General features: G+C 44.8%; 2 protein-coding genes across 7 annotated transcripts in view; one reads left to right on the forward strand and one right to left on the reverse strand.

Moving 5' to 3' along the window:
- LOC133496231 (protein eva-1 homolog A) overlaps positions 1–27,035 on the reverse strand; it is a 295,444-nt gene that overhangs the window by 71,812 nt on the left and 196,597 nt on the right. For 3 of the 6 annotated variants that reach the window (XM_061811537.1, XM_061811539.1, XM_061811540.1), the window contains 4 exons: positions 25,972–26,129; positions 13,669–13,749; positions 8,155–8,206; positions 7,911–8,029 (listed from right to left, as the gene is read on the reverse strand). In XM_061811537.1, the coding sequence (XP_061667521.1) occupies positions 7,911–7,983 (73 nt within the window). In that variant the 5' untranslated portion in view covers positions 7,984–8,029; positions 8,155–8,206; positions 13,669–13,749; positions 25,972–26,129. Of the gene's footprint in view, positions 1–376; positions 511–7,910; positions 8,030–8,154; positions 8,207–9,860; positions 9,989–13,668; positions 13,750–25,971; positions 26,130–27,035 lie in introns of those variants that run through there. The other 3 variants (XM_061811538.1, XM_061811541.1, XM_061811543.1) reach the window with 3 other exon arrangements.
- Positions 135–3,911, forward strand: mrpl19 (mitochondrial ribosomal protein L19). Its single transcript, XM_061811551.1, has 6 exons — positions 135–277; positions 464–587; positions 1,379–1,497; positions 1,575–1,709; positions 1,800–1,981; positions 3,557–3,911. The coding sequence occupies exons 1-6, from the start codon at positions 148–150 to the stop codon at positions 3,788–3,790; spliced, it is 924 nt and encodes a 307-aa protein (XP_061667535.1). The 5' UTR covers positions 135–147; the 3' UTR covers positions 3,791–3,911.

The following is a 27,035-nucleotide window of genomic DNA, read 5'->3' on the forward strand; positions in this document are numbered from 1 at the left end:
AACACCTACAAAAGAACATTTTCCCATCAATTTTCATCATTTTTCTCCATTATTGTAGCTAGCTAAACGAGTGTAGACCAAATTTCAATAACTATTCCGCCATCTTGTGGTTTGTAAAGTACATTGCAGTTAACTCATTTTATATCTATGGTCCAACGAGGCTTCCGTACAAGGCTTGCGACAACAAAAAGGTCAAAGATGGCAGCCTCCGTAAAGGCCTTCCATAAATATCTATTTTCCTTCAAATCGTTAAGAAGTACACAACTCCGAAATGAACGTAAGTTTATTACTTATACGTAGCAGTAATATACACATTATTCGCAGAAAATTGTCTTTGTGCTTCCACGTGGTCCAACTAAAAGGAAATGTTGCTCACCGTGCTTAACCACCGCACTAAAAATTGAAAGTTAATGTTAAATAACCGGGACGTTTTCATTTTTTTTTAATCTCTTCTCGTTTTCAGGGTTCTTGTCCACGTCCGAGTGTTGTCCGGCTGCGGAAAAGGACGACGGGCGGCCGCCTACATTCACCCCTCCACCCAAGCCCGTCATCGTCGATAAGACGCAGAGTGTGGCAGCTTTGCGCAAGTATGTTATCCGCCCCTAATTTAAGACATCCATCCATCCATTTTCTTTGCCGCTTATCCTCACAAGGGTCGCGGGGGAGGGTGCTGGAGCCTATCCCACCTGTGAACTGGTTGCCAGCCAATCGCAGGGCACATAGAGACAAACGGCCGCACTCACAATCACACCTAGGGGCAATTTAAAGTGTCCAGTTAATGGTGCATGTTTTTGGGATGTGGGAGGAAACCGGAGTACCCGGAGAAAACCCACGCAGGTACGGGGGAGAACGTGCAAACTCCCGAGAATCGGATCCGAGATGGAACCCGGGACCTCAGAACTGTGAGGCCAACGCTTTACCAACTGAGCCACAGTGCCGCCTAATTTAAGACAATTTTTTTGTAATTTTACCTAAGAAGTTTATTTAATTTGTTGAATAGATTATAATACCAGATAGAGGGACGTTGAATTTATGTTTATTTCATGTTTCAACACAACACAAAACGTGATGAAACGTACCCAAGAGTAAAGGTTGCAAACTGAGTTTAGACTAGGGGTTGGTGCCTTGCTCAAGGGCATCTAAACAGGAGCCAGGTAGCAGAGGAAATTTCTAGTCGCTATTTTAATGCCCATAAATGTTTAGTACATTACTCAAGTCTGCAAGGGGATTTTTCTTTTTTTTTTTGCAGCTTCTGAACAAAAAAAGCAATCCACGAGTTGAATAGTTATTTCTTTCTATAAGCAAAAGATGGACAATAATGATTAAAATCAAAACTCAAGAGTTCTTGTGGGACGGATTTGCCGGTCTGATACGATAGGTTCCTGAGCCCGGAGTTCGTCCCACCCCGTCAGAGGACAAACCCGGTGAAGTTTTACATGGAGAGGAAAGACATGATCCGCAGGAGGACTGTGATCAACCTTCCGGAATTCTACGTGGGTACGTCACCGCCGTCAGCAGCTCCGTAAAACACGTCAACGGCATTACTACGCTCACGTGTCGCGCTAATTTTATAGGCAGCATACTTGCCGTGACCATGGCTGACCCGAATGCCAGTGGCAAATCAAACCGCTTTGTTGGCATATGCATCCAGAGGGGTGGGAAGGGTCTCGGAGCAACTTTTGTCCTGAGGAACATCATCAATAATCAAGGTGACTTCATTTTGAACCACACCCACCTGCCGCTTTTCCTCCCAAAAAACCAAAACCGGCGAATGATACCTGACCGGGCGGGTTTTCCAGGCGTGGAGATCTGCTACGAGCTGTACAACCCGCGCATCCAGGAGATCCAGATCCTGAAGCTGGAGAAGCGGCTGGATGACAACCTGATGTACCTGAGGGACGCCCTGCCGGAGTACAGCACCGTGGATCCCGAAATGAAGCCCGTGCCCATCTCCCCCACCGGAGAGGTGCCAGTCAATATGGTGAGGGGGGGGGGGGGGCTTTTCCAGCTTCAGCTCAAGTTCATGTTACATCGCTGTCATATTTGTTTGGTTTTTTTATTACCTCAACATTAAAATCACTGCCAACCTTCCCAGTTCAAAGGGATATTTACAGTGAAGAAAATAAGTATTTGAACACCCTGCTATATTGCATATTCTCCCACTTAGAAATCATCGAGGCCACTGTGAGAGAGAGAATCTAAAAAGAAAATACAGAAATCACAATGTATGATATTTTTTTTAACGATTCATTTGTGTGATACGGCTGCAAATAAGTATTTGGACACCTGAGAAAACCAATGTAGGTCAAACGTTTGCCTGTAGTTGTTCACCATGTTTGCATACACTGCAGGAGGGATTTTGGTCCACTCCTCCACACAGATCTTCTCTAGATCAGACAGGTTTCTGGGCTGTCGCTGAGAAACATGGAAATCCAAAGATTTTCTATTGGGTTTAGGTCTGGAGAGTGGCTAGGCCACGCCAGAACTTTGATATGCTTCTTACGGAGCCACTCCTTGGTTTTCCTGGCTCTGTGCTTCGGGTCATTGTCATGTTGAAAGACCCAACCACGACCCATCTTCAATACTCTGACTGAGGGAAAGAGGTTGTTCCCCAAAATCTCACAATCCATGGCCTCGGTCATCCTCTCCTGAATACAGTGCAGTCGACCTGTCCCATGTGCAGAAAAACACCCCAAAGCATGATGCTACCACCCCCATGCTTCACAGTAGGGATGGTGTTCTTGGGATGGAAGTCATCATTCGTCTTCCTTCAAACACGGTTAGTGGAATTATGACTAAAAAGTGCCATTTTGGGCTCATCTGACCACAAAACCTTCTCCCATGACGCCTCTGTATCATCCAAATGGTCACTGGCACATTTAGGACGGGCCTTGACATGTGCTGGTTTAAGCAGGGGAACCTTCCGTGCCATGCCTGATTTCAAACCGTGACGTCTTGGTGTATATTACCAACAGTCACCTTGGAAACGGTGGTCCCAGCTCTTTTCAGGTCATTGACCAAGTCCTGTCGTGTAGTCCTGGGCTGATTCCTCACCTTTCTAAGGATCATTGAGACCCCAACGAGATGATTTCTTGCACGGGGCTCCTCTCAGTCATGTTTAGCTTCTTCCATGTTCTTATGTTTGCTCCAACAGTGGACCTTTTTTTTCACCAAGCTGCTTGGCAATTTCTCCGTAGCCCTTTCCAGTCCTGTGGATTTGTGCAATTTTGTCCCTGGTATCTTTGGACATCTCTTTGGTCTTGGCCATGTTACAGGTTTGAGTCTTACTGATTGTATGGGGTGGACAGCTAAGGACCTCTGATTCAGGATAATACATGAGGTGGAGGTGGACTTTTAAAGGCGGACTCACAGGTCTTTGAGGGTCAGAATTCTAGCTAATAGACAAGTGTTCCAATACTTATTCTGCTTATCAGACCCATCCATGATTCCTAAGTGGGAGAACTTGCAATATAGCAGGGTGTTCAAATACTTACTTTCTTCACTGTATTTGAGATATTTTTTTCATCCCTCTCTGGTTGTGCGTCCCCTCCCCCAGCTCAAAGTGAAGATGCGCCCGAAGCCGTGGTCCAAACGCTGGGAGCGGCCCAAGTTCAACATCCAGGGCATCCGCTTTGACCTGTCCGTGTCGCCGGCCGGGATGGAGTACGTTCAGAGGTGGGCGATGCCTTGGCTGGAGTACGACATGCTGCGCGAGTACGACACCTCCAAGATCGAGGAGCAGATCTCCAGCGAGATCCAGCGGGAGACGAGCAAGTTGAAAATTACCTGAGAGCTCGAATTGCCCCAATGACTCAAGAGAACCGAATGAGATTCTGATTATGTGGAGCTCCTCAAAGATGTATCTTTACACACATGCAGGTATTGTATAATAAATGCCACTCAACACCATAGCCAGACTTCTGTTTTTGTTGTTTTTACACATAAAGTAAGTCTTGTCATGGCGCTAGGTGGCACTGTTTCCCTTCACATCCGCTTGAAACACAGTCAGCTGTTGTATTTGCAGGGAAACCCGTGCCAGTTTTTTTTTTTATTTTTTTTGCACTAGAATCAACAAAAGTGAGCTCAGTGCTTTCATAGCGCAACTACCCTTAAAGAAACCTTTGAGTCCAAGTTTGAGATTTCATGTATTTCCCTCTGTAAAGCGGTAAAGAGTCAGGGGGGAAAGTGCGCGGCGGTATCCAGCGCAAACGCACCAAGGACACCCAGTAGTGTTTTACTGTTGTGGATGGAAAGTTGCGGTGTCGAGAAGGTATGTTAGCGCGTCACTCGCCCGGTATAAAAAACACTTAGTCTCCTGATGTTATGTCTGCTCTCGGCGAACGTGCGTATAAACACCCCGATGACTGACTCCCTGCGCTCTCAATTTCTCCATATTACAGGACGAGACGCGGAGAAAACGGACCTTTAATACGGGAGCGGCAGATGTTTGCCGGGCTCGTTTACGGACCGCACAGTTCGGAGATGCGCAAAGCGGGCCGATGATCTGTTGCGGCGGTTAACGTTGTGAAAAAACCTTTTCGCGTAGCCGTGCGCGCGGCGGCCTATTTGGCCCCCCCCCCAAACGGTTCACCTGTCCCACCGCTCCAACGGCACAAAAAAAAAAAAAAACAAGTCTCTGGCCAGCTGCTTTTGTGTACAGTAAACCCCGCGGCATGTTGTCATTCCACCACACTGTCTTAATTTTATTTTATTTTTTTTTAACGCTCCACACTGATGTTCACGTGCAGAGGCGGCGAAGCGGGATGTTTATCCCGCGGCGTTCTGCCAAGTCTTTATAAGCGACTGGTAAACCAGTTTAAAGCGCGCAGTTACTGCTTCGAGGAAAGTTCTTGTACGAGCATGTGCGTAAAAAAAAAAAAAAAAAAAAAGCGAGAGGGCTTAAATTGTGTGTGTGCCTCTCATGCCCTCAGGTTGACTTCTCTGCACCTGGGGAGCAGTTAAAGCCCCCCGCCCGGATAGAAAAGTAGATCAAACAGCCATACATACATATATACAGTATTTCACCCCCCTCCGTACACGCACACACATAAAGTATCGTATCAGTATTCACAGACAAGACACCTCAACCAGCCCCAACTGTAAACGTCTGGGACAGGCCCGTCTTGTTCGGGAAACCGGATACGCTTCATTCACGCTCGGCGTGGGATCGGTAGGCGGGTCGCGCAGGTTTCCCCTGATGAGCGTCGAATCGCGTTATTCAAAAAAAAACCAAAACTTGTTTCTCAAAGGAGGTTCAAACCAGTTTGGGTTTAGTATTTGTATTTAGACATTTTTGGCTTATCTATCCAATTTCTTCGCCGCTTATCCTCACGAGGGTCACGGGAGAGCTGGAGCCTATCCCAGCTGTCAACGGGGCGGGGTACACCCTGAACTGGTCGCCAGGCAATCGCAGGGCACAGAGACAAACAGCCGCACTCACGATTACACCTACGGGCAATTTAGAGTGTCCAATTAATGTTGCATGTTTTTTGGGAGGTGGGAGGAAACCGGAGTGCCCGGGAGGAAACCCACGCAGAGAAGAGGAGAACATGCAAACTCCACACAGGCGGGTCCGGGATCGACCCCGAGACCTCAGAACCGTGAGGCCAATGCTTTACCAGCTGATCCACCGTGCCGCCCCGTCTAATCACGTTATTTACAAAACAAACGAACAAAAAAAGGCCGAAACTGTTGTTTCTTAAAGGAGGCTCAAACCTGTATTTAGACATTTATGGCTTATATTAGGGGTGTGGAACTCATTTTTGTCACGGGCCACATTGTAGATATAGTTTCCCTCAGAGGGCCGTTATGAATTTGAAACCATGAAAACCTTTCACATCATCATATTTACATATGAAATTTATAAGGTAGTTTTTTTTTTTAATCCCAAATCAAGGGTAATGGGTTTTTGAACTATTGCTGTTGTTTGGGCACATAATATTGCTTGCAATATCTCAATGTTATCGATTATGTGTCAATTTAAAACTTTCGTACAGATTTGTTTATTTTTTTAAATCATGGAAGTTGCTACTCATAATTTGCCTTCGCGGGCCACGTAAAATCAGGCGGTGGGCCAGATTTGGCCCCCGGGCCATGAGTTTGACACCGGTGGCATATATCCTGCATGATTTTAATCCCAATTTGACTGTATTTGTAATTGTCTGTCAGTGGCATTTCTGAAACAGCGAATTGTGTTTGAGCTTTTTGAAGATACGAGTGGAACGGGATCTTCGGCCCACCCGTTGGCCTCAGGTAAATTACATCTCGTCACTGTGTGTGTGTGTGTGTGTGTGTGTGTGTGTGTGTGTGTGTGTGCCTACCCCCGGGCCACCCGTAGTCCCGGCTAAATTACACACTTGAGTTTCACCATATGCTTCAAGCCAAATGACTCGGCCCGTCTGCGCCTCTCCGATCCGTCCCAGCGGCCCCCGATGGGCTCCTGCTGCCATCACTCTCTCTCGCTCTCTCTTTTTTTTTTTTGTCACGCCCCCGCACACAACCCGACAGAGGCGGCGGCAGCTGTCGGCGTACGTCGCCTAGCCGGCAGCTGATGCCCGCGGCTGAACGGGCGCCCGTCCAGAACCATTTTTTTTTCTTTTTTCTTTTTTTTTTATTAATGGCGTCCTGTGTGGCGGGGGCTCTGCGGGATCAGGGGTTCGCTTGCAGTCAGGGGTCGAGCGGGCCTTTACGCGACGCGGGCCGGGATGTCGATCGAGCGGCGCGTTCGCGAGGTGCGTTTCCGTTGACGGGCACAATGGGAAGTAGCCGTCAACGCCTTCCAAATGAATGGAGCGCGATTTGACTGACAGGTGAAACGGGAAACCCCGGTCTACTCGAATTCCTCACACTCACGTGGCGACACGACCGATAGCTCTTCTCCACGTGACGTAACCCGAATTTCTCACACTCGACAAAGCATCAAGGGACAGGATGACATTCAATTGTCGTCTTTTTGTCCTTGTCAAAAAAAGGGTGAAAAGTCAAAGTTAAGGCACAATCTCATGACCAAAACAAAATCAAATGTGAAGTTTTTGCATGTTAACGTCACATTTGTCACGATGGAGAAAACCAGTACCGTAATTCCCAGCCTACAGAGCGCCCCTGATTATAAGCCTCACCCAGCACATTTGTAAAGGAAATACCATTTGGTACATACATAGGCCGTAGCCGTGTAAACGCCGCAAGTGCCCACATTGACACACGAGATATTTACAAAGAAAGACGGTACACAGAGGTTAACGCTAGCACTGCCGCGCTAACACTAATGCTAACGCTGCCGCGTTAACAGGGTTAAAAAAAAAAAAAAACATAATGGTAAAAATCACGCAGTCACGGCAGTAACACGCTAGTGCAGCGCTAACAGGGCCAGACCGATAAAAGTCACTTCCTCTGCACATATATTCCACCGGTCTCGCTCTTACCTTTTCCGCTCGAGCGCCCCCTTGCGGCCGTTAGAAGAAAAAAAAAAACAGCACAAATTAGCCGCATCACCGCATATGCCGCAGGGTTGAAAGGGTGCGAGAAAAGTCGCGGCTTATAGGCTGGAAATTACAATATATTTATCCAAATTGATGAAGGAGGTGTGGCCACGCTTGGGCTACCTCACGGAAACAGCGGCAACCAGAGAATAAAGCGGTCGAGGACTCAGATGACACACAGAAAGTAAGAAAACGCGATCAAGCGCCTCACTGCGGCACAAGCGTAATGCAGTACTACAGTCAACTGAGGACATTGATAGTACCCCTCACAGTCACCAATACAATGCAGAAATGAATCCACTCTGCCAACACAGAGTGTACCACCACAACGATGCAAACTAAACTATACAGTACACTGTAATGGCACATTTTGTACTCCTTGTAGGATCTATTTTGGAAAACTAGAAATGAAGGGGCGGCACGGTGGCTCACCTGGTAAAGCGTTGGCCTCGCAGTTCTGAGGTCCCGGATTCGATCCCAGACGCCGCCTGTGCGGAGTTTGCATGTTCTCCCCGAGCCTGGGTGGGTTTTCCTCCGGGCACTCCGGTTTCCTCCCACATCCCAAAAACATGCGACATTAATTGGACACACTAAATTGCCCCTAGGTGTGATTGTGAGTGCAGCTGCTTGTCGCGATGTGGCCTGCGATTGCCTGGCGACCAGTTCAGGGGTGTACCTTGCTTCCTGGCCGTTGACAGCTGGGATAGGCTCCAGTGCTCCCCGTCACCCTAGTGAGGATAAGCAGCAAAGAACATGGTTGGATGGATGGTTTGGTAAACAGAGGGTTGTTTATGCCTAGTATAATTTTCTTCTTGCTCTTAACTTTTCAGGGTGAAATCGGCATTGACCTGCAATGAAAATCCATTTAATATGAAATGAATGATGTTTGAGTTTCCAATTTTGATTTTAAAAATCAACTGAGCATTTTATTTTGATGCAGTGAAGTACTTTTTGTGGCACTCTGTCCTCTCTTTAAAATGACTTTTTTTTTTTTGTTGCTAAAACAGCGCTGGTGGGGTTTTTGAGAGTGCGAACTGGCTGCCTTGCAAATCTCTAAGCCTGCAGCAATGTCGTAAAAAAAAAAAAAAAAAAAAATGCGGGAGGGAGGTCGGGGGTGTTGGGGGGTGTAGAGTGTGCCAGTGTGGCCCAAAGTCATATGATCGCAGAAAAACTGCGACCGGACCACAGGCCAGCGTAATTCCCAAAGCCTTTGTCTGGCGCGTCATCCAGTTGGATGTTATTTATATATACGTCCTCATGCGAATAAATGTAGCGTGCAAGAACGTGGAAACGAAGAACAACATACGTTAGAACGTTTCTTCTTTTGGACGCGGTAGTTTTACGCCCGAGGCAGCAACTATCACAGTCGGTTGGTGTTTATGTACGTGTGCGCATTTGACAATTTATTGACATTGTGCAACTATGGATCATTTCTCTGCCCATCCCTAACGGAATTCCTGCGCCAAGTGGCAGCTGTCTGAATGTGTCCTCTACCTGTTCTGGTCCGATCGTCATTCACCCCCCCCCCCTTTTTTTTTTTTCGGTGCATCTGCATTTTGCTCGAGATAACAGGCGGCAAGGTTGTTCGCCGCATTCTTCGCATTTCCAGGGAATCACGGCGCGTTCCCGGCCGCAGCTTTGGTGTTTTTTTTTTTTTTTTGTGGGTTTTCACGCTCGGGACGGGTCATAACACGGCACACTGGGCGCTGTGATGGGCGGTCGGGCCTGTTTGGTCACGATGACCTTGTCAGGGCACTTTGCAAACAGCCGTGAGCCCTGAAACTATTCGGTTCCGCTTTGATCCCAGCGTGATATATAGGTGCAATACTGCACGCGTTCCTCTGAGGGGCGCCCTAATCTTAACCTCGCTCTTCCCGTCACCCCCCCCGCACAGCTGGTCCTCCTCTTTGCCGGGCTGTAATTGCAGTTCTGTCCTGGGAAATGGAAGGAGGAAATCCCAGAGCTTTCGCCCCGCACCGATGACAATATATATATATATATATATATATATATATATATATATATATATATATATATATATATATAAAGAGGTGAGGAAAAGAGGAAGAAAGCGTTGCAGCTGAGATGAAAGAGGGAGGGAGGCGAAGGAGTTGCGCAGGCTCAGGTGGTGGATGAAGGTGAAAGCAGAAGCGGGAGGGAGGGAGGAAGGGAGGATGCTGGTTGTAAACGCTCCACTTTATTAACCTCATTTATCCGACAGCTTGAGAGTGAAGGGAAAAGTAGTGGGGCTCATACTGTGAACACAAGGCTGCAGTTCGCTAATGACCGTGCACACACACACACACACACACACAAGAAATGGTATCTTCCATCACAGCAGAGAACGCTAAGTAGACTTACAGTCGTTTCCTGCACACCTACCTGGACTCTGATCTTGTCTGAACTGAAACGGAAGCTTACTAATCATCGGTCCCCATAACACGGTGGACCGTGCACATTCGTGATTCAGCACTGGCTGATTGATCTTTTTATAGATAATTTCCGGGAGATCCTTTCCTCTGTAATGCCCATATTAAAAAAAAAAAAAAAAACAAAATTGGGACGACTGCTTGGTTTGACTTGAGATACGAGCGCTGTACTTTGAACTCACTACACAACAAGCACCAGTTTGGCAGTTAGCAAACAACTTTTCAAAGAGAGGCTTTAATCTTTATTTTATTGACACCCGTGTTTAAAGTTTACTGTCAAACTAAACATAAAACAAACATTATTTTTTTTTACATTTCAATGCCCAGACTTTTTTTTTTTTTTTACCCCAAGATCTACTTTTCAAGCAGCCAGTCTCTCGCGAGCCACCGACGACTGGAGTTGGGGGTGGGGGGAATGGGTGATGATGATGATGTTCCCAAACCGTTTTAAGGTTAATGTTATGTTGCCTCCCGTATTTACAATACATAATTAGCTTTTTGTGCACTGTATTGTCTGTGCTTTCATCCTGGATGAGGCTGTTTCAAGGTGGAATTTTAAAATGACACACCATCTCATCCTGCGCTTTCTACTTTGGCTTCAGACCAGACCTTTCCCACTCGGAAAAGAGAAAATCTCGTCCAGTTTGACCACTTTTTCTTTGATTATTCACATACTCCGACAATCATTGCATCTTAGAACAACAGCATTTTGTTTTTAACTTTCTCCATTATGATAGAAACTAAACATAAGCATCATGTCTCGCTCGTCTTTGCGCTACGTTGCCCAGACTGTGGACGCTGTCATTCTAAAATGCATTGATGGCCTGCGTAAGTACTGTAACATTTGTAATTGCGAGTGTATGTGTGTAAGAGTGGGGGGTGGGGGGGTTAAGTAAACTGGGAAAAACTGTGTGGTGGTGCAGCGGTGGTTGTTTGAGAAAGTTCTGTGTGCTGCCGTAAAGAAACCAGTGGCTTCTTTTCATTTTTTACAGTACGTATGTGAATTGTCCCATTGGATCTAACAACTAGTCTTCCTCACTCATTTTTTTTTTTTTTTTGTCACGCCGTCCCACGATCGGCCGTCTTGGTCGACGCATTGAGCACCCCCTGCCTTAAAGTATGCCTCCACTACCTTAACGTTAACACAATAAAAAAATGCCATTGACAGGCTAAAAATGAGCACAAATAGCATGCAACAGATATTTGAACACAAATGGTGATGCAGCTCATTTAGATAGACATACAATATCACAGGCATGGATTATTTCTCTAATGCAATGATTACCTAATATTACCGCAGCGTGTTAAATCACTGAGAGCAGTCGAGTGCGGCCTGGCATACTCGCAGTTTGGCACACGCGGATTCACCATTTCAGTAGTGTTTTTTTTCCCCCTTTTTGTCACTGAGAATCAACTCTCAAAATGCCTGTTGGTGGTTTATCTCAGCTTCACGAATTCTTTGGGTAATTGTTTGGGTAGCATGAGCACGGTGCTAGCATTAGTGCGGTGCTAGCGTTAGCGCGCCTGGTTATAAGCCTCTGTACACAAAGAGTTTTGTGCTTTTCAAGTTTTCAAAGAGAGGCTTTAAGCTGTTTATTGACAGCAGTTTATAGTTTACTGTCAAAATAAACATAAAACAAATAGGTTTAGTTTTATTTAATATTTCAACTAAACAACTTTACCCTAAAGCATGCCTCTGCTAGCTTAACATTACACAATAGAAAATGCCGTTGACGGGCTAAAAATGAGCACAGATAGCATGTAACAGATGTTTGAACACAAATGGTGATGCAACACATTTAGATAGACTTACAAAATCACAGGCATATATTATTTATTTATTGCTAGCACTAAACTCTTTCTGTGTACAGAGGCTTATGACCAGGTGCGCTAATGCTGCTACTGTGCTAACGCTAGCACCGCATCACCGCATAAATCGCAGGTATGAAAGCGTGTGAAAAAAGTCATTGCTTGTAGGCGGGAAATTACGGTATATATACATCCATCCATCCATTTTCTTAGCCACTTATCCTCACGAGGGTTGCACCAGAAGGAGCAGCACAATCATGTTATTCATGTGTTATTACTCAATGTTGTTTTTTAAAATCAAGCACAAGATTATAGAGTGCAATTTTCCTCTTTAATTTGAGTTACAGGCTTTACTAGAGGACAAACTAAACTCATCTGTCTCTCTACATCGTCTGATTAATGTAAATATCATCAGCCTATGTCCTAAATGAACAGTTTATTGATCAGTTGGGGACTCTGCTACTTTTTGCAACTAGTTATCGTTCCCATCGATTCCCAGTAAGAGAACCAGACATGCAGGCCCGCTTCCAATAGCTCGGTCCAGGTCGATTTGATCTCGTGCCGAGTCCGCACACGCCGGCGACATGTTGTTGGCAGATCGGTGCAATCTTTTTTGCCTCCCTGCCAAACCGCAGCGCCGCGCTACATGAGAGGGACCGAAAGGGCCCGCTCAAAGGTTTGGGCAAACAGTCCGGTGGAATCCGGTCACAGTGGGAGGCAAACCGGATCGGATAGTAAACTCTGGGCTGCGGTGGCCCTGGGTCAAGAAGGCCGCCAAACGCCCAAGTTAATCATCTGAAGTCTTGAAGACAACATAGTCAGCCCCCTTTTGCTGAGGTTAACCTTGTCGGGTGTGTACCCCCCCCCCCCAACCCCAGCTTTTTTTTTTTTTTTATGGTTGTTAAAAAGCCCAAAAATATGTGAAAACAGGAATATTGACAGTTTCCCATGTTGAATATTTGGGCCTTGATTCTCACAAACATGGTGGAAAATTAATTAAATGGCTTTGTAAAAAAAAAAAAATAGAAAATTGATTAAAAAATGTAATTCATCCATCCATCCATCCATCCATTTTCTTTTGCCGCTTATCCTAACAAGGATCGCGGGGAGTACTGGAGCCTATCCCAGCTGTCAATGGGTACATCCTGAACTGGTCGCCAGCCAATCGCAGGGCACACCGAGACAAACAACCACTCACACTCACAATCACACCTAGTGGCAATTTAGAGTGTCCAATTAAGGTCACATGTTTTGGGGGATGTGGGAGGAAACCGGAGTGCCCGGAGAAAACCCACGCAGGCACGGGGAGAACATCCAAACGCCACACAAGTGTGTCGGGGTTTGAACCCGGGACCTCAGAAATGTGAGGCCAACCGTGTCAGCCAAAAATTAAATTAATTAATTTTAAAAAATTGGAAATAATTTTTGAAAATTGACCGATTGGCCATGTCATTTGCAGGCAATGCTATGCAATAATGAAAAAATATTTGAAAAATGTATGTAAAATATCCATTGTTATTTATGTAGTTTTATATGTGAATTTCAAATATAGGAAGGGGGAAATTCTAGTGCAAAGGAAAAAAATCTATTTGCTTATTTTTTTCTGATTAGAAAATGAATGAATAGAATACTCCTTTTTTTCATGCTTTTCAGAATATATCCACTTTTTGATCATATTACTTGCACTGTACTGTATGTGGTTTTCAGTCTTTTTAAAAACTATTTCATTTGTCATTTTTATTGTTTTATCCCGTTTTAAATGTTTTATCTCTTTGTTTTCATACACCTTTAATCACGTAAAGCAAATTGAGTTACCTTGTGTATGAAATGAAATGCGCTACACAAATAAATTTGCTTTGCTTTGCTGGTTTACTTTCGTTGATACCGTATAAGCGAATATTCCCTTTGTCATTCCCTTGAACCAAATCCCTCATTTGAAACAATCGCATTACCTCACTTGCCTCCGATTGTCCGGCCAAGCGGAGGAGACCCGTCTCGACGCTCATCCATTATGCACGGCGGCCGTGAATGACCTGAGCGGACACAAAGAATGCACTCTTAAGACACTTGCACAAGACGAATGAGCGAAGATGCACTCCGAACTGTTGACGAATGGCGTGAAACGCACACCGGACACACACTTAGAATGCTCAGACAAAAGCGGATGCGGCCGAGCGACGCTGCCCGAGAGGAACCGTCGGCGGCAAGTGATATTTTGATTTTTTAATTTGGAAAAAGGTTAGGTGTCTATCGCATGTCGATCAACAGTGATGGGATGTAATGAAGCATTCGTTACAGTATTTAAATAGATTTTAAGGAGTCTGCAATTTTACTCCAGTAAGCTATAGAATTTTTTGTTTATGAAGTATGTTAAAAAAAAAACTAATGCGCAGTGGATAAACAAACATTTACTTCATTTACCTAGAGCACAGGTGGCAAACATACAGCGCGTGGGACAAAACCAGCCCACTTGCGCGTACGATCCAGCCCGCCGGATGAATTTGAAAGTGAAAAAAATACCAGAAATTGTGGTGGTGGGGACTTGGAAAAACGTTGATTATTATTATGCTGAAAAAAGGCGATGATATTAATTCCTAGGTCTTCGTAAATTGACTCACTTTTAAAATATTATACTATATATAAGTTGTGTGCCTTAAAATGCAATCACTGTAATCAGTTAGTATGCAATCATTGTTGTCATTTGATTTGGTTCAAACATTTTTTTTTGTTATTTAATATTATATTAAGTATGGTCCTGCCCCATAAAACGTCAAATCAGGCTTTATGTGGCCCCTGAACTACAAAGAGTTTGGCATCTTTGAACTGCAGATGTACAAGAAAAATGAATTCAGTTCCTAGGGTCGGGGTGTCTACATTTACACCTTTTGCCATCTGGACACTTCAAGCTAATTAAAAAAAAAAAAAGTTGGACTGCCAAATGAAACAGAGGTGAGTAGACAGCCTTTGAATCAGGTCAATAAATGACGTCTCGCATCTAAAGGGCTGTGACCGGCCATTCACGGTGGCTCTGACCCGTTTGTCCACGTGTCAATACACAACTCCCCTCACTATCTTTCACACAATGGCCGCGCCACCATTAAACTTTTGACCCTGTTCCGCGCCCCGCTTTGATTATCAGTTTACGTAGCGGTCAACTTTGAGGAAGACGATACGAAGTTGGTGAAAACCATTTGAACGATACCAAAGTACAGGTTGACGGGAGTACATCACGAGAAAAATGTCACCGTTCAGTATTAGTTTTTTTTGATATGGTAGATCACAATACACAGCTAAACAGGTTGGAAACGTGGGTAGGACTGAATGGAACGGTCCTTGGATGGTTTAGGTCCTACCTGGAGGAAAGTAGCTACTTTGTCACCATTGGAGGTGCTCGGTCTCAGCGAATCTCAATAACCTAAGGGGTCCCTCAAGGATCAGTACTTATGCCTCTCCTGTTCGGCCTGTATATGCTACCCTTGGGGCAAATTCTTCAAAACTTTAATTTTGACTACCATAGCTATGGAGATGACACACAGGGGTCTCCAGATGACGAAAGTTCAATTGTGGTATCGTGCCATCGTCTAAATCAGATAACTGGATGAGCCAGAATTTTCTTCAACTAAACCACAACAAAACTGAATCAATTGTTTTTTGCTATCAAGAAAACAGAATTGCTGTTAGTAAACACCTGGACTCTCTATCTTCAAAAACCAAAGACCAAGTCTGAAACCTTGGTGTTCTGATTGATTCCGACCTGATTTTCAACAATTATATCAAATCAATCACAAAAACTGCCATCTACCATCTGAAGAACAGATCAAGAGTGAAGTCTTGTACGTGTCAAGCAGACCAGGAAAAGCTCATCTAATGCTTTTATCTCAAGTAGACTTGACTACTGTAATAGTCTTCTAACTGGACTCCCAAAAATAAAGAGTATTAAAGAGCTGTAGGTCGTGTTCTGACCAAAACAAAGCGGTCAGAGCATATAACTCCAATCCTAAAGTCTTTGGACTGGCTTCCAGTCAGCTTTAGAATAGATTTTAAAGTTCTGATACTGGTCTATAAATCACTAAATGATTTAGGTCCTGGATACATGAAAGAAATGCCATGGCGTGTTTGCTCTTCTTGTGTGTTTTCAAAATAAAATCTTTTATTGACAAGTATCCTGCTTTAGCTCCCGGATTCTCCGCGCCGGGGTTCTCCGGTCATCCGCCACCGCCGCAAAACCGTAACAGGGTTTGAGGAACTCGAGGAATTGCAGACTTGATTGAAATATCATCCGTATATCAAGAATCTCCATTGCCAGATCGATGTCGGATGTCTTCACAGCACGTGGGTGTGGAAAAACTGATTTCCGTGGTTTTTACGGCGGCTTCGCCAGCTGATAGCCCCCGATAACGTCGCAGTATCTATTACTCGGTGTACCACCCAGACGCCATTACCCAGAGGTCGCGGCCCCCGCAGCCAACTGCTGGCCAGAACCACTCAATACTCGAGGTCCAGTTTCCCAATAAGTTGCTCCTGTTCCCCCGCCACAATCTTCACAGAAGAGTCCGGGTTGGAGATGGTGGAGAGGAAGGGGTGAGGGTGGGGGACTGGGGGTGGGAGGGGGTCGATGTTGGCTAGTAACCAGCTGCAGATGTTGCTCCGAGAACACTGGCCCTCATTAACTTCAATGGACTTCCTAATGCGACAGCTACCATATTTCATTGACCGCGCACCCGGGCCCAGGCGGACCTGACAGGGGGGCCCCGGCCGACGCTCCCACTCCCCGCAAACAGAGTGCGCCGATGACAGCGAGGCGCGAAGAGACCCGGGGAAGGGGGCGCGAGGTGCGACGCGAGGAGAGACGTCGGAAAGAAGACACGCGCCCTCTCACAGAGAGGAAATCAATTTATTGAAGCTTTTTTTTTTTTTTTTTAACAAGGCCGTGATGATTGCTTGTGAGAAGTCGGCGGCAGGCGGGAACAGCTTGCACGCTTCTGGGAAAAATTCCGATAAAATTTTGGAGTGTATCCGAGGGAATTCTTGTCAGTTCATCTTAAAGAACACTTGTGAGCTCAGCTCATCGTAAAGGATGAAATAAAGTTTATGTGTTGCGGTAACTAAGATAAATGTTCCTTGGGGTGGCCCTCACCAAAATACTCCATCCATGTTTTTATCATCATTAAGTAATTTTACGTGGGATCGCAGTACAACGATACGCAGTGGTGATTCTTGTGCATTAGCCATACAAAGATTATTTTTTTTTAAATATGAACTTTTTAATGGTGGTCCAGTTCTGAGGTTTGGGGTGTGAATCTCAAACGTGGCCATTTTTTCAATATTCTGGTTTCATCCAAAATTTCAAAAATGTACTTGTTAAGTGCATTGAAGAAAATTGGTGGTGTCCAAAATGTGTACCAGGGGCCATTTAGTGTCTGTTTATTTTTGTTTGGGACTCCCGCTACAACTAATAAATCATTTATATACCGTATTCACTGGACTGTGTAGGTTTTTCTATATGCAAAAACTGGACAAAATATGCCATAACATCAAAAGATGTTACAGCATAATGAGAATTAATTTTGTTTATTGGTTCCCACAACTTATTGCTTTTGTTGTTATTATTATTTATTTTTCTTAGCATTTTGTGCAGTGGATTTTTATTAATATTTTTTAACTCATAAGTATTGCATCTTGTCTTGTTGTCATAACAAGTATCACCCAAGGGTTCCGATGCCAAGAACATTTGAAACATAAGTTGTTGTTTTTTTTACTTGAAGCGAATATGTAAATCATTGTACATAGTTTTTGGAACATGTGTCATAAGGTGTTTTGAAATGGTTTCATTTTTGTTATTTTATTTTTTGGACTACTCTGATTATTGTTATTGTTTTACCTTTAAGGTTAATTTCTTTGCTCACTTACGGGTATGAAATTGGTTGAGGATGACCTACGAGATCAGATAATTGGAAATGAGAGAAACTCTCCTCTTCTGTCATTTATAAAGGTATTATTACACCTCTGTTAATGAATGTAAATTAATTGTAATTTTTTATCCCTTTTTTCTCTTTTCTTTTTCTTTATCTATTTGTATATAAAAGTGTGGAAAGAAAAAAAAAGATCTGTTTACTACGGATTGCTTTTGTTTTGGTTCTAAAAATGGAGTCCAATAATCCGAAACTTTGCACCTACGCCATTGCTTGACTGACCGAATTTATTGTGTTGAACCAAAATAAAGTAGAAAGATTTCAAATTGATGGATTTTGCAAAAATGGGCGCCCATGCCAGTATATTTGCATGGCATGACAGATTGAAGATTGGACTCTTAAATTCTCCCACGGCTAAACTCATCCAAGCATGCCTCCGACCAGGAAACCGAAAAGGTTCATCTTTCTGAACTACTGCGAACATTTTGGAAGCATATTTTGTACAACTGTTTAAAATATCTCGGAATTAGAATTGAGTGGGAACTCGGGATCCGCACCCCACCCATTGATTGGATAATTGATTAGCTGAGGGGTGTCTGTGTGCGTTCGGGCCAAAGCGAGGCCGCGAAAGCGCCAGTCAGGCGGACAAGAGGCGATAAACGGCAGAGAAAAATGAGATAAAAGGAGGCGGTTCGGGGAGGGAACGCATGATCTGCGGCCTCGTTGTTCTCGGGGAGGAGATGGAAATGGGGTACAGATGTAGTGTAGCCAACGCGGAGGCTTGAACTTCAATAGATCCGTTACGATCGGCTCCCCTGCTGCACAGCGTTCCCTGACATCAAAACCCCCTTCCACCTTTCCACCCCCAATCCCTCCGACTTCACATCCTTACCTGATCGCCACGTTAATATCCGCCGTTTGTTCTTTCTCAACGGCGCTGGGCTGCGTTCGTTTTTTTTTAATCCTTACTTTTACGAGCACAGCGGGCCTTACCAGCAAAGCCGTGGCCTCCTTTGAACTGAGCTCGCTCAAAAGCCCGTACGCGTTAGCGACGTCCAGCCTTAATGGCGTGGCCGTATTATCATGCGCCGCGCAATAGTATATCACCGCTGTTCGCACTTGCCCTGCCCAGCCTTCGCACATAAATACAAATCAGTACGAGGAGAGAATACGCAGGGAAAGAAGTGGCGAGGGGATCAGGGAAGGGTGAGAGAATTCCGGGCTTCCTGGATCCTCCGGGGCCTTTACCTTTCATGTGTCAAGCTAGCCGAGGGCAAAAGCCGACCGAGGCAGGGTATCAGTGGAGGCCTGGAAGTGGAACTGGCCGTGACCCCCCCCCCCTCCCCCCGCCCTTTCTAAAGCGCGGGGTGAGGGGTTCCCTGAGGAGCAGAGAGCTGAGACGTCGGAAAATTCCCGGTGCTTTCCCGGTGCCTATAGAGGAAGGGGGCCCCTCTGGATTTGTCAGTTGTGGCTGCAGCTGTCTCCGGGAAAAAATGGACCACAGTGGACTTGACACTTGATCTCTCTTCTCCGTCTCCATCCTTTTATCTCTCTGTGTTCCGACTGCATGTACTTCTTGCCTCATCATTCCTCTCGCTGTCTCACACTCGATGCCCCCCTACAACCCCCAATCGCCCCGAGCTTCCACAACTTTGTCTGATGGCTACTGGGAAATCACACCTCTCACACTAGCCTTTTGTTTTTATGTTATAAGGAATCCTATAATGCGATTTACAGTGAAGAAAATAAGTATTTGAACAGCCTGCTATATTGCAAGTTCTCCCGCTTGGAAATCGTGGAGGGGTCTGAAATTTTCATCGGAGGTGCATGTCGACTTTGAGAAAGATAATCTAAAAAAAAAAACCCAGAAATCACAATGTATGATTTTTTTAACAATTTATTTGTCTGATACAGCTGAAAATAAGTATTTGAACACCTATCAGCTTGAATTCTGACCCTCAAAGACCTGTTAGTCCGCCTTTAAAAGTCCACGTTCACTCCATGTGTTATCCTGAATCAAATCTACCTGTGTGAGGTCGTTAGCTGCAAAAAGACACCTGTCCACACAATACAATCAGTAAGACTCAAACCTGTAACATGGCCAAGACCAAAGAGCTCTCCAAAGACACCAGAGACAAAATTGTACAAATCCACATGACTGGAAAGGGCTACGGAGAAATTGCCAAGCAGCTTGGTGAAAAAAAAGGTCCACTGTTGGAGCAAACATAAGAACATGGAAGAAGCTAAACATGATGGAGTGGAGCCCCATGCAAGAAATCATCTCGTTGGGGTCTCAATGATCCTTAGAAAGGTGAGGAATCAGCCCAGGACTACACGACAGGACTTGGTCAATGACCTGAAAAGAGCTGGGACCACCGTTTCCAAGGTGACTATTGGTAATATACACTAAGACGTCATGGTTTGAAATCATGCATGGCCCGGAAGGTTCCCCTGCTTAAACCAGCACGTGTCAAGGCCCGTCCTAAATGTGCCAGTGACCATTTGGATGATACAGAGGAGTCACAGGAGAAAGTTTTGTGGTCAGATGACACCAAAATCCACTAACCATGTTTGGAGGAAGACGAATGATGAGTTCCATCCCAAGAACACCATCCCTACTGTGACGCATGGGGGTGGTAGCATCATGATTTGGGGATGTTTTTTTCTGGTTATGGGACAGGACGACTGCACTGTATTGAGGAGAGAATGACTGCGGCCACGTATTGTGAGATTTTGAGGAACAACCTCTTTCCCTCAGTCAGAGCATTGAAGATGGGTCGTGGTTGGGTCTTTCAACATGACAAAGACCCAAAGCACACAGCCAGGAAAACCAAGGAATGGCTCCGTAAGAAGCATATCAAGGTTCTGGAGTGGCCTAGCCAGTCTCCAGACCTAAACCCAATAGAAAATCTTTGGAGGAACCTGAAACTCCATGATTCTCAGCAACAGCCCAGAAACGTGTCTGATCTAGAACAACGACAGGAAACGTTGGACCTCTGTAATTGCAAAAAAAAAAAGCCTACTACACCAAATATTAACATTGGTTTTCTCAGGTGTTCAAATGCTCATTTGCAGTTGTATCACACAAATCGTTAAAAAAAAATACATTGTGATTTCTGGATTTTTCTTGTTAGAATATCTCTCTCACAGCGGACATGCACCTACGATGAAAATTTCAGACCCCTCCACGATTTCCAAGTGGGAGAACTTGCAATATAGCAGGGTGTTCAAATACTTATTTGCTTCACTGTAGATATTTAACCCTCTCCAGTAAGCCACACAATTGGCGGTCAGTTGAGTTGTACGCCCCCACCAAGGCTGAACGATACCAAATTGTACAGCTCCATAGGTAAAACTCTCCAAATGAAATTCATACATTCGTTACTGGAAAAAAAAAAAACAAAAAAAACAAAAGAGCAATGAAACTACTCGGAACGGTATTAAAAGTGAAAAACATCCTGCAGCTTTATCGCAATTATGTGGGTACGTCCTCGGTCGCCGTCGTGCTGCGGAACAGCAGCCGAACATAACGGACATCCCCGCGCGTGTGCTCGTGGAAAGCGACCCGGCGCTCTTTTCTGTCGCCGTGTAATTGGCCCATTTCGTCCGCGGCGGCACATCTGGCTCCCAGAGCTGTCCAGTCAGCCCGACGGTCTCTATAAAGTACAACTCCATCCATAAAATCTCCATTAGCGCGGGGCTGCGTGGAGGTCACGGTGAGGAGAAGCGGGGGGTAAAGCCCGGCACTGTAATGCCTTCACACGTAGGGTTAAAGGTGAACGCTGTTGACATTCCTCTCATGACTGTCTGATATCAGCGTGATTGATCTACTGCGACCGGGTTGCGGGAGGTACGCTCGCATCCTCAGACTTAAACATTTACGTTTTTGCTCGCGCCTCTTTCGATCTTGTCTGCCGCGCGCCGCTTTCTTCCTCGCTCACCTCCGCGTCTGCTGGATCTCCAAAACGTGGCTCGGGTGTCACGCGGGGATTGACCTCGGACGCGAGGTACCTCGGGGTCTTTATCTGGTTTTCCTCTTAACTTAAAGCAGATAAAAGAGGAGACTCGTGATTGATCGTCCAAAAGGTTTTCTGTTAGCACGTTTGCGCGAAGCGACGATGCAAGGCTGCGAGTTACCCCGACAAATTCCACACCTTCCCAATGATGTCGGCCTTGGAAGGGAGCTAAAACCCGCTAGCTACACATGTAAATGTGAGCTAAATGTATATTTTTACACCTGCCCCAGACCCCAACGTTTGACAGCTCTGTCTGGACAAATTAACGCTGAAGAGCACGCAAGCAGTCTTTAAATTGTGTTCTTTATTTTTTTTTTTTTTAAATTCATGCTGTAGCATGACATGACATCCACATGCCAGAGAGTGAACGACACTGTTTTTGTTTACAGAGTGGACGTGTGGGCAGAGCATGAGGTAATTACACGTCTTGCCCATACCTTATAAATATATAAATGTACCAAATGTTCCGTTCTTTAAAGGCCTGGAATTATACACGACCGATACTAGCACAAACCGGTTTTGGGAATTTCGTGGACCGGCATGGTGGCCAGCTCATTGAAAAGTGGGACGTCTGCATTGGTGTCCTCACAGGCGACTTCGATCCTGTCCAATCAAAGTGGCCTCTTTCATTCCCTTTGAAGGCTAAGCAATATCCTTGCATTACGTCTATGCAGAAGACAGCTTAGTGATCAGTGCGTGACGAGTGCATTGTACATCGTACATTGTTTCCAATGTCCGTTTTCAGCGTTTTTACAAAATTATCACATGGCATTTTAAATAATTAAAAAAAAAAATATTGTCTTACTCGAGGTACGAGGGCTCCCTTGAGTTGTACATGAAAATTTTTGCCCAACTCAAGTGTTTATTTTTAAACTTTAGTGGTGCAATTTTTATGTTGCACTTATGTGCAGTATATCTTATTTGAATTATTAAAATTGGGTTTTGTGGAATTTCCTTTCATAATATTTGCATGGAAGTACTGCGCTAATGTTCAAATTCTGCATCATTTTACAAATTAATTGCTTTATTATTCAATATATTACTTTCTGTATTAATTTTGGTCACAATGGTAATATTTGGTGATCTTAATTTTTTTTTTTTTTTGGGCGTTACTTGGTTTGAAAACTTTGAGAAGCATTTGTCTAAGACAGGGGTGTCAAACTCATTTTTCTCGGGGCCCACGTCGTTGTTTCAGTTTCCGTCAGTGGGCCGTTATGACTGTGAAACAAAAATACTGAATCATCTTATCATATTTACATCATCAATTTATGAACTAGTTTTGGAAGCAGAAATCAAGGGTGGCCCGTTTTTCAACTATTCACGTTTTGGTAACACAAAAATGCTTGTAATATCCCAACTTGACCATTTGTAAGATATGACGATTTAAAAATTTGGTACAGATTTTTACAAGAATCATGGAAATTGACACTCTAGATGTGACTTCGCGGGCCACATAAAACCATGTGGCGGGCCAGATCTGACCCCCGGGCCTTGAGTTTGACACCTGTGCTCTAAGGCATCCACTTCCATCTAGTTTTCATTGACTATGGTGCGGTTAAAAGTCCATTATTTATTAACAGAAATATGTAACTTTTCAAAAGATGAGCGCTTAGAACCAACACGACAGTGTGACTATCATCAACTTCCATTTTTAAGCCCGTTTTCAAACGTCTCAGTGTTTTCGGGCCCCGAATTGTTGCGTAAACTAACGGCCAAGGTGACATCGCTTTCAGTTAGAAACGCTGTTGTGTCAACACCCCCCTCAATGTGTCCTCACTTCGTGTGTGTTTATAAGCATGTTATAACAGGCTGGTGGCGACAAACTTCAAGCGGAGATGAGAAGTTTAAAAAAAAATAAAAAATGATAAATCGACATGTAGCTGTCCTACAGCGCAGGGTACGAAACCTCCTGTACCTTGCACCGCTTTCTTGGTCACCCCCCCCCCCCCAACAGCATTTTTAAAAACAAGGATGCAATTACGGGTGGCGATTTACAGTAAGGAGACAATTAAAGGAGGAACACCCAAACTTTCCCGTAGGCCAGCCGGTCATTAAAGCCCACTCACGGTCACGCTTATCTCCCCCTATCAAATCTACCGTGGCCATATGAGCCCACACGATGAACTAAATCACATGTAATTTAAGTTTTTTTTTTCTTTATCAACCCCCCCCCCCCCAACTGAGCTTCTTGCAGATAACACCCCTTTATCCCCTGAAGTGTTTAGGTAAACAAACAAACACCAAGTTAGAAACGGACGATCAGCGGTTGGGCGGGCTGATTACAGTTTGGTCGCTGGGGCAACGGGATCCCAGCCGCCCCCCCCCCACCCCCACCGGAGGTAAAGTTTGGTGAATATTTAAGAGTGGATGTGAAAAAGTACAATCACACACACACACGTTACACAAACTGTTGCTATTGATCCAAATGTGGGACAAATAGGACTTTGAAACCCCCATAACGAAAAGTATGGATTTTTCCTGGTACATCATACAATACGCGGACCCTCGACGTAGTTTAATTTTGAAGACCTATTTCAAAATAAAACAAAAAAAAAAAAGGCGAGCGTAGCTGGAAACGTAACTTCCCGGTCATAAAAAGAGCTCAGTGGGTGAAGGCTCGATTGTCATCAAGACAACAGCAAAAGCGATATTCCCTGTCTGTGTGCCAGGATGTGCGTCATAAAACATAAATCATGTCATCATGAAGTATAAATTTTGTATATTATCATCTAAAAAGATAAAAAATATGCAGGTAATAATTTAATAAAGGAGGAAAATATCATACTTGGCCTTATGCAAGCATGCGAGATAACATTTTTGGAGTGTGCATTGCACCTCCAGATTCTTGGTTCAGTGTTTGCAAATTCACCTCATCATGAATATTTTTTGTTTTAGAATTATCCATCCATCCATTTTCTTTGCCGCTTATCCTCACGAGGGTTAATTAACTGTTAATTAATGAATATATGACCTTTCCTGTCTAATCTACATGCATATCAACTATCATATAACCTTTTCAGAAGCAACATTTAGCCAACTTTATTGTTACAAAGGTGTGACTACAGTTAAGATTAAATTGTAATAACAATAAAAGTATATTTGACTGACCAAATAGACAAAGTTGAGTCATGTGGTTGGTGCGCCACATTCATTTTTGGGGGAAATGGTTCATCCATCCCTCCATCCATTTTCTTTGCCGCTTATCCTCATGAGGGTGGCGGGGAGTGCCGGAGCCTATCCCAGCTGTCAACGGGCAGGGGGCGGGGCACACCTTGAACTGGTCGCCGGCCAATCGCTGGGCACATAGACACAAACAGCCGCACTCACAATCACACCTAGGGGCAATTTAGAGTGTCCAATTAATGCTGCGTGTTTTTGGGATGTGGGAGGAAACCGGAGTGCCCGGAGGGAAACCCACGCGGGCACGGGGAGGACACGCAAACTCCACACAGGCGGGGCCGGCATTGAACCTGGATCCCCAGAACTGTTTCACAATTAATCGATCTATTGTTTGTGGAGTTAACAGGCCTACATGCAATTTTCCAAAAAAGTGGCAGGAAAAAAAATTATTGTTGTATTATTGTGCGGCAAAATACTGTGTACAGTACAATGAACGGTTACGGTCGGCTGTAAAAGTGCTCAACCCCACCCCAAAAACAAATAACGACACAAAAAAAAACAAATATTTGCAGAGGAAGTCAGAAGTTCCGCTTCAACTGTCCTACTTAACCCTTCGCAGATCAAATTTGTGAATGACGCTGCAGACGTTTTACTGCGGTTTCTAAATGGCTAAACTAAACGAAATGTGGCGTCAAATCCTGTGGAGTCCTTAAAACCAGAATTGTGCTTGTCCACATTGGGGCTCCAGTCGAGCGGGATCGTTTTGGGTGACAGGCCGGGACACACAGGACTCGTCGCCAGTCATCATATTTAAGGTAATATACACCATTGTAATCTATCAATAAAGACGTTTAAAGTTGACGCGAATCTCTTTTCAACCTAATTAATCCACGCAGAGTCGGAGCGTGTGTCGGTCTGTCATCCTTAGACCGGCTGACTTAAGTCCCCGCTCTTCATATTCCCCAGGAGACAAATTCCCCTCGCTCGGTGAAGGACGCACGTCGGATGTGGAAACAATAGGACGTGCCGAGAAGAAGAAAGAAAGCAGATTAGGAAAAAAAAAAAAAAGGGGAGGATGAACGATCGCTATGGACATTTCAAAAGCAGCAGACGGCGAGCGGGAGAGGAAGCCGGCAGACGGAAAAGTCGCGCGGTGCTGAGAGATTTTTGGGAGGTTAGGGATGTGGCCCGAGACAATGGGACAGACCGGGACGGCGCAGAGAGTCATGGCGTCGGCAGGAAGTCCCCAAATAAAAGCTTTCCTGTCTGACTTGGGGTCCCCGGTCTCCGCGGCCCACTGGACTCCAATTAAAGCTGCTCCTCTCCGACGTGCCGCCAGCACCGCTCCCACGCTGACCTTGACAGCTACGGAGGACGCAGACAGACAGGACACAGACAGACAGACAGAAAGCGTGTGATGGCTGGCGGCTGCGTAAGAGGACTTCCTCTGTTATGTATTTTACACACATTCACATTATATTCAAATTATTGAATTGCTTTTCTCTTATTTTCCAGCAGCACAGTGAACTAATGGGTTTCCGTCACAGTTTTTTTGTTTTTTTTTCTTGTGGGTTTTCTTCAGGAAATATTCACGCTTCCCCTCATATTCACAAAACACGTAATTTCCGGCCCGCAAGCCGCAAGTTTTTTCCGCACGCTTTCAACCCTGCGGTTTATGCGGCGAGGCGGCAAATTTGTGCATTTTTCTAACGCCCGCAAGTGGGGCACTCGAAAAAGGTGAGAATGAGACCAGTGGAATATATGTGCCGAGGAAGTGACTTTTACCGGCCCTGTTAGCACTGCGCTAGTGTTAATGCTGTGCCAGTGTGTTGCTGCTGTGTTACTGGCATGTCTCAGTGATATTTAGCGGTAAGTTTTATTTTAACCGGCCCTGTTATTGTTAGTTATAGCGCGGCGCTAGCATTAGCACTAGCTTTAGCGCTAGCAGTAAACTCTTTCTGTGTACCGTCTTTGTAAATATCTCGTGTTTCAATGTGGGCACTTGCGGCTTTTACACAGCTGCGGCGTATGTATGTACCAAATGGTATTTCCTTGACAAATGTACTCGGTGAGGCTTGCAACCAGGTGAGCTCCGTAGGCCGGGAATAACAGTAAGTATGTCAATAAATCACAGGTGACAAATTGAGGCAGGAAGATCACAACCTTCGAGTAATTTTGTGTTGTCTGATAAAAAAAATGTAGAAGCCCAAATTATGTCATATAATGTCTTCCCAGGTGGAAAATACAGTTTTATGCATAGTCGTAATAATT

Source organism: Syngnathoides biaculeatus, chromosome 23, assembly GCF_019802595.1.
Source record: "Syngnathoides biaculeatus isolate LvHL_M chromosome 23, ASM1980259v1, whole genome shotgun sequence".
NCBI lineage: Eukaryota > Metazoa > Chordata > Actinopteri > Syngnathiformes > Syngnathidae > Syngnathoides > Syngnathoides biaculeatus.